The sequence below is a fragment of the Protopterus annectens genome, chromosome 13.part0 (assembly GCF_019279795.1).
Source record: "Protopterus annectens isolate FY-2018-M chromosome 13.part0, PAN1.0, whole genome shotgun sequence".
NCBI classification, from domain to species: Eukaryota; Metazoa; Chordata; order Ceratodontiformes; family Protopteridae; genus Protopterus; species Protopterus annectens.
The window spans coordinates 949,237,478-949,253,014 of record NC_056747.1 but is presented as its reverse complement, the minus strand read 5'-3'; the positions used below and the strand labels follow the sequence as shown (position 1 = coordinate 949,253,014).

Sequence of the window (15,537 nt, the reverse complement as noted above, 5' to 3'; positions counted from 1 at the left end):
CTTGTGGGTCCTATCGATGAGCCAGTTGGCCACCCACCCAATGAAATAGGGATTTATGCCACGCAGTCTTAGCTTTTCGTTGATGCCTGAGTGGAGGATTGTGTCAAAGGCCTTGGCCAAGTCAGGGTAAGCTGTATGTACTGACATTCCCTCATCCATTTCCTTGTTGACAGTCTCAAAGAAGTCAACCAGGTTCAACAGGCAAGATCTGTCCTTGAAGAATCCGAACTGGGTGGGGTCAAGTGCTTGGAGATTGCCTGTGTTCTTGTTTATGAGATCCATAATAATACGCTCCATGGCTTTACAGATCAGACTTGTCAAGCTAATGGGGGTGATAGTTCCTAGGGTCAGTAGTGGCACCACCTTTGTGCAAGGGGATGACAATGGCATTTCTCCACTCTGCTGGAATGAAGCCTGTACTTAGGCTGTGGTTGAATAGGGTGCTCAATGACAAAGCTAGTTCTTGCTAGAAATGATGAAGAATACAGCCTGGGATACTATCAGGTCCCATGGAAGCTGTGTTCTTTGCCTTGGATGGGGCCTTTAACACTTGATGTATGGAGATGTGCGGTGCAGGACAAGTATCGATAATGTCGAATGGGCCTTTGAGGGGTAGGGGGTGAAGTTTGTGCCAAACCTATCTGCTTGCTGGTTTGATAGTCAACAGGATCAGTGCAAGTGGTACCATTAAGTACTAATTCTCAACAAACCTGGACTTTGCCATGGAGGCTCCTGATGTAACTGAAGAAGGCTTTGTGGTTTCTCTATGTTTCGGAGGCTGGTTGCAATTCATAATTGGCTTTGGAGGTGTTTACTAGTGATCTAATTTGCTTGTTGAGGCTGCGGAGGGAGTTTTTCCAATTTGGAATTTGTTCCTTTTTACCCTTGGACAACAGTTTCTTCCTTTTGTTGTAAAGCCTGTTGATAGAGGATGTCCACCAGACAGGTTTGTGTTCTTTGAGGAGCAGGGTTTAGTTCTGTTGGCTACGGTTGAGTCCATGCAGTTGTATGGGTGCTTGTATACTGCATTGGCATACTGTTCAGCATAGTTGTCTGCATTCTCTGATGGGGCGGTGGTGTGAAGCTACGGATACCCTTTCTTAGGAGGTTGTAGTCAGATTTTGATAAGTTTTTTAGCCTGGTTTCGGCTGGGGGTGGAGTGGGATAGAAACCTTGAATGAGACAGACTTGATCATCTGATCTCACCATGGAAGGACATACTGTGGGAGTGGTGCAGAGGTCGTCCGAGTCTGTATTATATATTCAAAGTTTCAAACCTTCGAACCTCATATGTTCAACAACATATGAGCTAAGTTTGAAACATCGAAAATATAATAAAAAATTAAAAAAAAAAAAAAAACCTTACCTCAATGCTCTGAGCAGGGGGGCAAGCCCCCCTGCTTAAATATACCAACTCCAAGATCACACTTCAGTGCAGAAAAGGGGAATTTTCCCATTTTGCGCCATATGGAGCCATTGCTTTTCACCTTCAAACTTTTTAAAGTTCGATCATATGGTGTCAGCCGTATGACATTTGAACTTTAAGACGTTCAAATAATTAATAGGGACCCGCGGTTGCCCATGTTGGTGAGAACCAAGTCCAGAATGTTATCTCCCCTTGTGGAGGTTGAGACGAGCTGGTCTAGTGCATTAGAATTGATGAAGTCAGGGAATCGTTGGGTGAGTTGTATTAGTGCAGGAATAGTTCACCCAGTCTGTGGTAGGGTAGTTGAAATTATCAAAGATCAGAGTATTAGGTTGTACCTTGATGGAGTCATGGAGGTCCAGGTAAGAGGGGTGAGTGTCCTAAGTCATGGAGGGGGGCTCTTTAGCTATATATATGACTATAAAGTGGATGGATGTCTTGCCAACTGTCAGTTGCACCTGGAGTAATTCCACTGCTTCATGCTGGCAAACCAGTCTGGAGGTGTGCCTGACCTTAATGAAGATAGAGACTCACCACCTTTAGTCCTCCCAACCTCATTTTGGGGTCAGAATGTGTGGAATGAGGTATAGCCTGGTAAGGCAGGGGTGCTCTCCATAGCCCTGAACCAAGTTTCTTTGACCACACAGACAATGGTATCTTCCAGTGCGAGGAGACCGTCCAGTGAGTGCATTTTCAGGGTACGGCTCCTAGAGTTAAGCAGCATGACCTGCAGTTTGCATTTTGGCAGATCTTTTATGTTGTAAGATTTGTCTTTCGGACATTGCCTGAAAAAGGCACACTGGGGGAGGCAAGAGCCTTGGCCAGGATCCAGAATTCCAGGGGTGATAGGTGGAGGCCATCTCTGGCAAAGCATTGAGGCCTGTCAACCATGTCAACCCAGGCAGACAAATACTGGATCCCCTTGGAAAGACATCAGAAACTAAGCCCGTTGTTGAAGTCAATTATTTTTTGTTGGTATTGTGGTATCATTCTTGGTGAAGGTAGGATGCTGCTTAGGACTAGGGTCATACCTGCCTGGGAGACATACGTTGAGAGCTCAATCATGTCTTTCTTCGTGTAGTCCAGGGAGGAACATCTCAAGTCATTCACACCAACATGGACAGTGACAGAGTCACACTTGTACATTTTGTGGAGAGATTTATGTGCGTACATGATGTGGTGGTTTCTGGCATCTGACAGACAAAGAAGCAGGACTGTTCGCCCCCAGACGGTTTGACCCCAATGCATTTCTATGCAATTTCATGTATAAATTTATATGTATTGTATATGTGATTTTTTTAGTGGACAGTTCGACCCCGGACTATTTGACCCCAAATATATTCTTTTAAGTACTTTATCATTAAGTTATTAATTAATCAATTATTCATATTAATATTTTTATTTTATTTAATTATTACATTGGTTAGTATAAATATAACATTTAAATCTTTAAGATATAATAACTGGTGTTGTGTTTTAACATATTATGATTACTGTTACTTTATAACATACTTTATAACCTATATTTTCCATCAATTAAATATATATTTTTTTATATTATGTTGATATGTTAAATAATCTATTATCTACTATAAATTTCTATAAAATTAAATGAAACCAATTTTTTTTATTAATTTTACAGTTATAGGACGTCCTTTTTATTGTCTGCTTGTGGTTGTATTTTACAAAGCAGTTATATATACTCATGACTTCTTTTTTCTTGTTTGTTTGTTTTTTAAGGCAATCTTTGACATTTTCTCAGTAACTGTGGACGCATGAGCAGTATATAACATTTTTTCGTTGTCAAAATATCTGTGGCTTATTTTTTTTTGCTTTGCCATTTCAGTGGGGGCAAACTGTCCAGGATTGAACTGCCTGGGGTCAAAACCCGACAGACAACTGACCATGACCTTCTTGTTGAGCCTGGTGAGGGGGACATCGACGGTGTCTCACAGTTGAGTTGCCAGTGCCTAGTATGTTTGGTTTATTGTTGTGCCTTATGGGCTGCGTTGGTTTATTGTTATGCCTTATGGACTGTGTTTGTGAGACAGTGGTGTATTGTCTGCTGTGTGTGATGTGTTTGTGTTGTGTGTGGAATGTTTTTGAGTGCGTTTTGGTGGTCTCTGCTGTTTAGGTGAGTTTGTATTGAGGACCTCTGCATAGGTGACTGTGCGTTGTGCTTGGCTATGTGATGTGAGTGGTCTGGTATCTGTGCTGGCAGTCTCCTCTTTGTCAGTAGTACTGACTGTGGCGTGATTTTTTTTGTGTGTGTGTGTATGTATATATATATATATATATATATATATATATATATATATATATATATAGATGCATACATAGACACATGCGGCATACATATGTGTGTGTATGTATGCATGTATATATGTGTGTATATATATATATATATATATATATATATATATATATAGGGAGAGAGATTTTTTTATATAAAATGTGTGCCCAATATATCAGTCACATGCATATACTGCATTTCTTTATCTTCATTTCTCATCATTTTAAGTAACATTTGCTCCTCAGTTTGCACCAAGGCAAGATAACTTGCATAGTGGCTCACATTGGAGAAGCTTTCATTGGATTTCTGTTAGGCTTACTGAACGCCCCCCCCCAACACACACACACACGCACACACAGTCAGTGGGCAAGTTAGCTTATGAAAGTCAAATAGCATCAGAAGATTACTAATGCAATGATTGTTCTGTTTTGGTTCAGACAAGTAAGTTGGAGCATTGTATAACTGTGCTAGCTTTGGAAAGGTTACTAAGATGAAAAGTATAAATCCCTAACTTGATCCATAACAGAAAAAAGGAATGAAATAAAAAAAAGCATAGAGAAGAGTGGAAAAGAAGTCTGAGAAATGATAACATCGTAAAAGCCTTAGTTCTGGATGCCAAGAGGAGGATGAGGTTTTGTCAGGGTTTGTGGAAGAGACTTCAAAAAAAGCTGCTTCAGAAGCAGGAATGAAAAAATATAGCCACTGAAATACACAGAAAAACATCAACAGCTCTGGCGCCTCAGTTTTCTGAATTAGACTGTACACCTCAGTACCTTTGTCAGACTTCCCTTCCATAGTTCTGGAAGTTATGAAGAGGTCAGAGGAAGAAGCAGTGGATTTGAATAAGCCATTATCCATAGCAGGTTTAGAAGCTGCCGTTGCAAGATCATTAATTATAAAAACGAGATTTCAGCATTTCCCCTTGAATCTAAGCTGTGCCTAAAAATGTTGCTATATTTAATTTTTATTAATTTAACTAACTAGCTTTTTTATCCAGATTAGTTTCACTAGGTTAATAGCATCTTTTCAGGGCAAACAGGAGTTGATATTCATACTAACATGGGGAAGTTTGGCCAGGACAGTTTTCTCTAGTTTTTTCATGAGTGTGTCATCCTGTTCCTGCCAAAAGGACAGCTGCAAGGAGATGCACAGTAGATTATGGTGTGGGGCAGCACAGAGTCTAGCAAGCTGAAAATCTACTAGTGCTCAGGTTCAGCAATCTGTTGAAGCAAAAACTGCCACTGATGACATTTTTTGTATACCGAGTCTGCAGTTTGTAAAATGCAGAGGGTGAAACATATGTTATTAGAACTTGACTGAATTTGATGCAGGTGTGGGTGATGCTTCAGAAGTACATATTATAACTTTGCAACCTGGAAGACTGGAAAATAAAGACTTGAAGTTGTTACAACAGTAGGAGCTGAATGAGGATTCAGAATTTTCTGTGGGAGTATTTTCTGAGAGATTCTGGGACACGATGCAGTACAAGATGCACTCGTTATTTGGCCGTATTTTGAATTGTAGATAATTCTAAAGAGTATTGTGAACACTATTTATTTTTACAATGATTAGAGAGATTTGGATTTAATTTGAAACTTTTATTTCAAATTTTATATCGCAAAAACACTAAGGGCCATTTACTGAACAAATCAGTCTTACACTAAAAATAGATTTAAAATGAACAACAGTAAATTTCTCTTTCCTTGAAACTCCCATTCATTTAAAATGCATTGAGACACACATTCACTGAAAATGCATCTGGCCGGTGGGAGACTAATTGTACCCTGGGCTTTGGGCTATTTTCAAACCATGGTTCCCCACTGTAAACACTTTTAGGACCTTGCATAAATACATTTGTTTTGTTTCACCTTCCTGATGGTTTTAAATTATATTTCTTGTTTAATACAGCAACATTTGTTGCAGTGTGTTATAAATGTGCAGTTTTGAATATTTTTTTCCAGTAACCAGTGAAACAAAGTGTATGAGCTAGTGACAAAGTACCCATTTCAGATCATTAGAAATATTAGAACATACGACATTCTGTTTTTTTTTTGGGGGGGGGATCTTAGATTTTTGCAGGCCACCTACATCTCAGTTTTGACCTCACTATGTCTTCACTGTCATCAGGAATAGCTATCCTCTCTGACATCACTTTGTATACCTTAAAAGGCCACTCAAATTATTGCCATTGTAATTCGTCAACATTCTTGCTCAGTAATTATGGCCACTTTATCTAGTGTGTACACATCACATAACTGATTGTGATTAAAAATAACCACAGTAAAACATTCCTGTTTATTTTACACAAAGGCAAACTAGTCCTGCAAAGACTAACGATTTCCTTAACTTCATCAATTCAGCAGAGTCAGTCATTTTTATTCAGATATCCCTAAACCCAGCAATTATAGCTATATTGTTGACTACATCCTTCTCAGATGTCTGTGTCAAAAAATATTGATTAAAGTCGTATTTTATACAAATACACAGTAGCCAAATTATTCATAGATTTATAGATAAATGTTTGCTAATTTGTCTGCTGACTATTGCCTACCTAATCAATAATCTTGTGCTTTGTATGTGTGAGGCAAGCACCTTAACCATTATGCCAACCCCTAACATAAGTCACTCATGCACTACTGTGAAAAGCCAGATTGACTGTTTAAAATGACCAGGTAATAGCATAAGGTACTTTCATCCACAGAGAGCCACCCTCCCCCACTAGTAGTAGTTATAGCCAGTTTGACTATTTACACTCTCTGCTGTTGTGAAGAATTTAATTACATGTTTTTTATTGGTAGCTTTGAATGAACTACATAACATTTTATAAAGCTCACTAATGTCATACAATAAGATCCTGCCATGTGCAGCAGAGTTAAAATTGATTTATGAGAAGATAATATTGACCAACTGATAACATATGCTAGGTCAGTATACACAATCTATGCATAAGTAGAAGGCATCTTAATGATACGTATTAAAAGGAGGCATTATTAATGCAGAGGATGCTGCTGGCAAACATCTTTGCATTTCAGTGCTTCATCTGCACCTGGTGGAATAAATTGGTTATTTCGCACTAATAAATTGATGTTTTGGTGATATTGCCATAACTTTCCTGAACTAGATCATCTGTGCAGTAGGGAATGGCTGGCAAACAACAACAGGCTCGTAGTTACTTGGCATGCAGTCATAGAGGCCACTAAGGAGCCTAGCTGAAATTCTCAGATGCTCCAAACCACAGTCTGGTTAAGTGACTTGCTCAGTGCAGTACAGTAGTTAAATGAAGGTGGAAAGATTCAAACCCTGCACCCTTGCCACAGGAAGCCGCTCGTTAATAAGGCATAACTTTAGTGCTTTGTTCTAACTGCCATAGTAGCAAGTTCTAACTAATTGCAGAAATCTGTATAATCTGATCTTGTAGAGAAGACTATTACAGTCTTTTGGCTTTTCCCGGTTAGGGGTTGCCACAGCGGATCACCGGTCCGCTATTGATTGACAGTGGATTTTTACGGTGTCACATACAGACACACACCACACACACACACACTCACCCACCAGCATGTCTTTAAAGTTCAGTCGACCGCAGAGAGGTCATGCAGACCCCACACAAAAAGAGAAGACTATTGCAGTAATATGCAATAAAAATGATATGTAGGATGCTGATGGTGGGACAATGCTGATCATCACTTCAGATAATGCAGACTATATGACGTGACAATTGTCAAGTAAAATGGAAGATAAAAATTGGAGGCTGATCACACTAATACTGGTTATATAAAAAATGCTGAAATTATCTTGTGGGAGATGTTGTAAAAATATTTGATAATGGTGGACACGGGCAGCTGAGGAAAATCCTATGTGGCTTTGGATTAAAAGAAAGAGTATTGAATTTATTTCAATCTACTTATAGGGCAAGATGTATTACAGTATTGGTAGATGCATGGCAGAGCTAAATAATGATATAAGGTTGAGGGAGGAGTTAAACAGAAATAGGTAGTAAGTTTGCTTTATTGATGGATTAATTTTGTATGGAGACCGAAGGATGGTCAGACCACAAAACAGTCTCCTGTAAAGTAAAAATAAAACCCAGAATCCCAGCTAACCGTGAAACATTCAGGAACTGCTTTTAGGCTAACTTCCTGCTATTAACTGATAACCTGACAAAATCTCAAGGCTCTGTAAACCCCAAGTACATCTTACAGTGTTACATTTGGATTGGGTGGCAAAAATATAAAGTTTCAAGTAGATTGTGGCAACCGTATTATGAATAAAGACCTTTGGTGAAAAAAATGCAATATTTAAAACACAGTATACATAATGGACATTTCTAGGTAGTGGATTTGTTAATGACAAGCATTTTATTAGCTGGAGCCTTAGGACATTTCAATGATAAGAAGTATATGAACAGAGTACTAAAGGATATGTTAATGCATCAGGTTTTCTTATGGAGGTTATCAGGCACATTACTTGTAAAGTTCAAACTAACAAACCGGAGGTCTTGTTTTGCTTGTAGAGAAATAGAAACACCTAAACAGCATGTTTTTAGAAAGCAAAAGCAGTGGAAAAATTCTGGATGATGCATAGTCAAAAGAAAATGTTACATGAAATACAGAATGTCATCACGAATATGATGTGTACAGATTCTGTGCAGAAAAAAGTATTTGAGTATAGATAAAGTAGACACTAATATGTTTTATGTTTGAGAAATATGGTAAGCCAACACAGAAGAAATGTTATTTAGTAAAAAGTAGGTAGTGACAGATATAATAAAGACAATAAAAATGTGGTTGTCAGAAAGAATGTGTGAATTGAATTAATGTGTTAATTGAAAAAGGAAATAAAGGTGAACATCATACATGGATATTTAAAGCCCAGTGCCTGATGTATGTCATGACAATTGGATTAGAAGAAGGTCTTGGGAATGCTTTAGGGAGAGTTTGTATACCAGGTGGAAGGCAATCCAGAAGGTATCCTTGAGAGGGAAGGGAGCAGGACCCTTTAGTGGAAGAAATTACTTTTGGTGGAACTGTGAAGAAAGCAACTGCACTGTTCATTTATTTTTGCCAGCTACAATGCCAGAAAACGGTCTTTAAGAGAATACTATACCTGAATGTGAATTACTACTGTTTTTGACTTGAACTGTGAAAAACCTGTAGGAAGCTGTGAAGCAAATTTATTTTTGACTGCAGACTTAACTGTTTTTGCTATGAACTTCATTTTCCTGTTTTCTGAACTTTATTGTAAATCAACATGTTTCAAACCAGAAAACTGACTTTTGTTACAAGCAAAACAATCATCTGTAGTGTGTGTGTTTGTGCATGTATATGCATATTTTTTGTTTGGGTTTATCTTCCCTGATTGGAACAAAAATACATTTTGAAATCAAAACTGCTAAAAATGTCAAACAAGGAAAGCCAAGAGAGCGCTTTTGCCTAAAAAATGAAAATTTTGTATTGTAAAAGAAGCAAGTTTTTAATGTTAATTTATTCAGACTTCTAGAAATCATTGGTGGGATGTGTTAAAAAAAATCAGCCCTGAGGCAGAGATGATGGCTTTTTCTATTTTTAAAGGAAAAATACTGTTAAATCCCAAGTTTGGAGTATCTGAGTTCAGGGAAAGATGGAATTTTCACTGAATTTGCCTTTTTTGTCCATGCACTCTTTCAACGTAATGTGCATTTCTTCTCAGATCCACAACTGATATTAATGTCAGCTTGATTTATTGAATGCTCTGTACCTACAATGTGTGTATATACTTTAGAGAATCATAATAAAATCAATATAATGACCAGAAATTAAATTTTAAAATCATGGATATAATTCTCAGATTTCATCCAATGCAAATGAATTTCATTTTACTAAGCATTGTGTAAGCATCTGTAATTCATGCTGGTGCTAGAAGAAAAGAAAAACGAGGAGAAAGAAGGAAGGAAAACTGAGAGATCCTAAAAGGCAGAAACCTAAAGCTAACAAGCTCAAAAGTATGCCGATAGCACTACCCTAGTAGAGAAAATTGGAAATAAAAAGTAAAAGACAAGAGCCCTGTTAAGAGTATGAAATAAGTCACGATCACAGCCCCCCAAGATGACAGTGTATTGGTTACTAAGTTTGCCAAAGGCTGTGTGATTTGAACTAATGGCAGGTATAAAAGAAATATGCAAAAAAAACAAGATGCCCAAAGCTAACTGTTTCAAAGGTCAGAAGGTAGTCCTTTTAACTAAACCCTAATGCAGAAAAAATGCCAAAGAAAACAATACTAGAATGGCAAGGGAAAAGCCTTAAAAGTTGCTAAACGTGCTAAATTCTTGATGTACCATAAAATCATATACCTAGAATAAGTCTTAAGAAGAGACTGTCCAGCCCAGAAACCATTAGGAGTAACACATTCACCCCCAGTGTAAGGGACTTCATCAGCTAATTATAAGTGATTACTTAAAGCTGCCACAAACAACTAGACTGTGTGTGTGTGTGTGTGTGTGTGTGTGTGTGTGTGTGTGTGTGTGTGTGTGTGTGTGTGTGTGTGTGTGTGTGTGTGTGTATTCAGCCTAGTAATTGTCTGCAAACGAGACATATGCCACTGCTGTAGTAGAAGAGATCCTGTAATTTTTCTACTTCCAGAAGTAACTTTTGCCACCTTGAAATTTGCCCACAAAATTTCATGATTTACTGTTGCAGTGACTATGTCCAAAGAAGATGGTGCAGATGCATAAGGTACTCACCATAGTAGGAGATCAAATTTTAAAGCAGAGATTACTTTATCAGTAAATCCACTTATCTTGCTTTCCTGTGCAAGGGTAATATTAGTTTTATATATATATATATATATATATATATATATAAAAAATAATATGTCTACACAAAGTTATATTCTCTAGTAACTCCATTTACCCTGTGAAAGTTTTGCATAGGAACATGTTTGCTAGAGAAAGTCTTTCTTTCTAGGTTCAGGATGTGTTATGTTGTGTTCTTTTGCCCACTATGAGTTCTTATTATTGCATTTTCCATTTTCTTTAAAAATGCCTGTTTAGTAATATATTTGCTTAGCATAAGCAAAAACTGCATGTAGGATATTCAAGAAAGCAGAGGAAAGAGTATGTCGGTGTGGGATATTTAAAAGCATCTTACCTACATCGGTACTTTTATTTATTTTACATTTGTTGACCGGGATAGTCCGACTGGATGCATGTCCATTTTCAGCGGAGGCCCGGGGAGAAAAGCTCCAAGGGTAAGCAGATACAGCATTACACAATACCAGCATTACATATTACAAACAGATTATTTACAGAGATTACATAAGTAAGCAAGTTAAACAAGTTCCACAGGTTAAAGTTAGTCCTGAGCACAAGTCAGGATTAAATTAAATTACACAGTAAACTGGTTAACAGATTTTTACACATTCGAGTTAGCCAGGCTTGATACATTGACATACTTGAGTTACTTTTGAAAGGTAAGACCTAGTTTGGTCCTACCAGTGTATGAACAATCAGAGGGAAAGTCTGGTTGGAAAGTGGGCCTGTTGTGCTTTACTTTTGCAGTAACCTCACCTTGCATGTCTGCACAACAACTTTTTCCCTACTCTTTTAGATTTTGAGAATGCATATTTTTCAAGTTTTTCGCTTCTTTTTGAACCTTTCATTCAGAAACTTCTGCTTCATCTAATTTCCTGGGCTGAAACTGAGCCAGTTGTATCTGAAGGTGTTCATAACTGCAGTTTTACTATATGGAGAGGGGAAAAAAGCTGGGTAAAGGCTGAACCTTGCTGATCAGGCTATTCATTCTGTCACTTTGGCTCACATTAATGTACATTGATCTTTTAAATGTCTTTTAGTGCCGTCTTGACCAGAAAATTATGTTTTCTTTACAGATCAAAGACGCTGTAAAACCAGATTTTGGAAAGATGGATTTTTGCATAGATTAAGTGCTTTGAAAGGTTAGCCTGTTAAGTCTCTGGAACTGTGTCATTAGGAATGCTCCTTTCAGAAGCAGAAGAGACAGAAATAATTTGTTGCGCGATGGTCAGAGTTGACGGCACTTGTACACAACACTGCTTCCCATAATACAGTAATGGAGATGTTAAAAAAGCCCAGGCCTTAAGAATAAAATGCAGTGCCAGCAACTGCAGAGCACCTAATCCTATTTGTCAGGAACATTTGTGGACTTGTAAATGGGTCATTTTGCAAATATGTCTTCACACATGAGCTGAGATCAGTTCTGTCAGTTGCTGCTGGCAATGCATATAACAGGATACTACCTGAATATCTGAGTAAGTTCTATCAGTTGCTATTAGTAATGTAAATGACCGGATATTGGTTGTGTGTCTATGAAAGTAGTTCCATCATATGATACTAGGTGTGCATGTGGCATACAGCTACTTGAGTGTATCTGCCCGCACAGTTTGGCATTCCTTGTTTGCTAATGTCTATCTGTCTGTCAATCACACTTTGTAGGACAAAAATGAAAGCGTATGCTAGCCAGTAATACATAAGTGCTCATGCTTTGGTGTCGCATGTCAAATGTACTTAAAAGGACCTTGCAGGCTTTCCTATGTACTTGAACGGGTTTGAAGACTGATGAATGACAATACACTGGTTATTTTGCACTTCTTAAATGTCCACTCCACCACCTCCACTGCTGGTTTCTTATGAAACACACTTATTAGACTTCACAATCTGTTTATTAGCAGACTTTATAAATGTATCTAATATATCAATAGCCTTTCTTTTCTGTAACCTTCCCCACCTTTCAGTCACTGCTAATTAGTTGGGTCATCTAGTGTTCCTTGCAGTTCCCCAAACAAGCGCCCCCCTAAACTCAAAAGCTGAGGACAGAAACAAATTCTGTGTAACATCTGTAACTGTAGTAAACACACTTACACACTTAGTGCTTATGCCATGACCACAAATGCTTCTGCATTAATTTATAATGCTGAGATAATCTCATGGTGTCTTAAATCAATATATTCAGTGCAGTCTTACACCATCTGCACTTGCCAGTTGTGCCACTTAACAGCGTGAACCCAGGGCAACCACCTGCTTTACCCTGCCCTGTTGCTTAGACAGCCTCCTTAATGTTATTGTTTTATTCCAGTACTGTAGCATCACTTCCCCTCCTCTGTTCTACTCTGGTTGCTGCTAATAGCCACCATGCCAGACACATATACCTGCACTTTGTTCAGCTTGTGAGTTATATTGTCTCACTTAAATACTCATTGACTGGAAGGGAACGCATCACCAGTCAAAGTTCTGCCTTCCCTTTCTCTTTTACTTTATGTATGGTTAAGAATTTTGAAATGTCTGACAGCCATTTGTTGGAGATTAGGAATACTACAACGGGCTAGGACACTTTGGAGATGGTAGAACACGACTTTGCAGGACATATTCCAGTGGTTGACATTGTACTTTGGTATCTGTCATGGTTAGAAAAAAATGAAAGACTGGCTGCAGTCTGAAGGCACCAAGGACCCTTACCATCCTGCTGTGACTTAACGTGTTGGATGAATAGGGAACAGATGAGTAAAATAATGGTTAACTTTTGGTGGGACCAAAGCACTCAGTGGCAGTGCTGGGAGCCAAAAAAAATTAGAAGTCTTAGTTCTTTGGCAAAGGAAATTAGAGATAAGTCATGAAGTATTGCCTTTCTAAATAGTTATTAAACTATAGTATATTATCACAGAAAATATGGACTTTCTTTCACTATGTTCTTTGGAAGATGTTTGCACAGAACTCACCTGGTTTTCATTCTAGACTTTCAATAAAACAGTAACATAGGATCTTCTGGCACTTGGTATGCCATTTTTATTGTACATAGCCTACAATGTGTGTAGCCAATTTACATTTATTGCTTATAGTTCTGTTACTTCCTACTGAAAAAAATATCATGATAACAGAGTGTAGTTATTTGAGGTGCTGATTGTATGTCTGGATAAGGTATGAACTGTCTGCAGATTTTTGAAATGTACTCCAGGTTTGGTTTCCTGTCACTGACTTTTGTCTTTTTAGCCTATGGAGAGCTTTGTAGAGAGACAGAGAGAGAGAGAGACTGTGTGTGTGTGTGTGTGTGTGTGTGTGTGTGTGTGTGTGTGTGTGTGTGTGTGTGTGTGTGTGTGTGTGTGTGTGTGTTTATGTTCCTCTTTTGAGGCTTGGAGCTTCCTTCTTCCTTGGGATAAAGTACTGCTAAGGAAAGAAATGCAGGTGAAATGGGGAACTCAGCAGGTCACGAGCCCTCACTGATCACACATTTCTTAGGGACGTGTTAAGTTAGGCCTGTTTCTTCTTGCTGCAAAATTACATTTTAACCTTTATGAATATAAATGCAGTGTTTTCTAGTTGAGATACTTTCAGACTACGTGAAGCCAATGTAAAATCACATTTGATGCATGCAGGAAGTATTTTTTTTTACTGTGGAGGGCTTAAATAATGATTGTCACTTGAGTCAAAAATCTGTTTGAAGATTGCATGTCTAAGGCATGTTGTGGTTTTACAGGGATGCTACTGTTCGAGGTAACGGTCTGCTGCAGGTCGACCCAGCGATACCAGGTGTCTTCAATGGACCATATCCCTTTGGCATAGATCCTGTAAGATTCTGCTATTTTGCTCGTATATATTGCATTACACTGAATCAGTATATTTTTATTGTTTAGGAAAAAGCCTGAATCTGATCTTCTCACATCTCAATTAACTGCACAGTAATTTTTTCCCAAAAGAATGTTTTTTTTTTTTTGGTGCACTTGTAACTATAGAGTCTGATCTTCCCACGTCGCAAACTCTTAACTGCACTGCATTTTTTTTTCCAAAATGTTTTTGTTCTGTCAAAATGTACTTACCTGTCATTGTTACATCACTGCAAGTGTTTGAGTCAAGGGGTTATTCTATATAGTTGCACTAAAAGGAATGCTGCACAACCCACCCATCCCTTTCAGGTGCTGCATTCTTTAGAGTAGTTTGCTAACTAGGTCCCAAGAGGATGTGTGGTGAATGAAGATGTGTTGATTTCGGATATTTTGGGCACAATTTAGCAAATCAGAAGTCAGTCTGTATTCTTGCCATTGCTTGCTTCTTACTGGGTTTCACTGGGAAGGAAATTCAAAAAATGCCTTAAGTGCCTTCAAGGTAAATGTGGACATGGTCCACTTAGTCTACATTTGATCAGCAAGGCCATTTATGCACCTGTGGGAATTCTTGCTTCTTATCGTTTTGCAGTTACAGTAGTTTCGAGGGAATTTGTATAAGATGGTGATGGAGGTGCTTATTTATTGATTTTGATTTTTGTATTTATCATTTGTTTACTGACGACCAAGATTTATAACCTCACTGCATGCTTTGTATTCCAGATTTGGAGCCTCGCTTCCAACAAACTGAACTTTCTCAACTCATTCAAAATGAAAATGTCTGTTATTCTTGGCATCATCCACATGATTTTTGGTGTTACCCTCAGCCTTCTTAATCACATGTGAGTATTCAGAGAAAGGCTTGTATGTTTTACTAGTAGTAAAAATTTATGCAAGCCCCAGCAATGTTGTAAAATGTTGAGTACAGTTTACTAACGGTAGTACAGATTGCATAGGCATTCTGTGTTTTTCCTAAGTTTAGCGGTTCATTTTATATTTGCTCATACACTTAGTTTTAAACCACTGTCATACACTGAGTTGCTGCAGTATGCTGCTTCTTTAGAAGTGATGCAGTTGGTAATCCAAATTTAATCTAAATAAATGGGTGCTAGTAATAACAGTGGCCCATCTTGAGGACCTGATCTTTAGTGTTTTCTGTTGCTTCCTTAGGTTGTGAGATCTGTTTTGGTTTACAGTTGTCTACCAAATGATTGGT

General features: G+C 38.1%; 1 protein-coding gene across 1 annotated transcript in view; it reads left to right on the top strand.

Moving 5' to 3' along the window:
• Positions 1-15,537, top strand: part of ATP6V0A1 (ATPase H+ transporting V0 subunit a1) — a 1,075,307-nt gene that overhangs the window by 612,388 nt on the left and 447,382 nt on the right. Inside the window, exons 14-15 of the mRNA XM_044054711.1 lie at positions 14,198-14,288; positions 15,045-15,163. Coding sequence (XP_043910646.1) covers positions 14,198-14,288; positions 15,045-15,163 — 210 coding nt within the window. The remainder of the gene's footprint in view (positions 1-14,197; positions 14,289-15,044; positions 15,164-15,537) is intronic.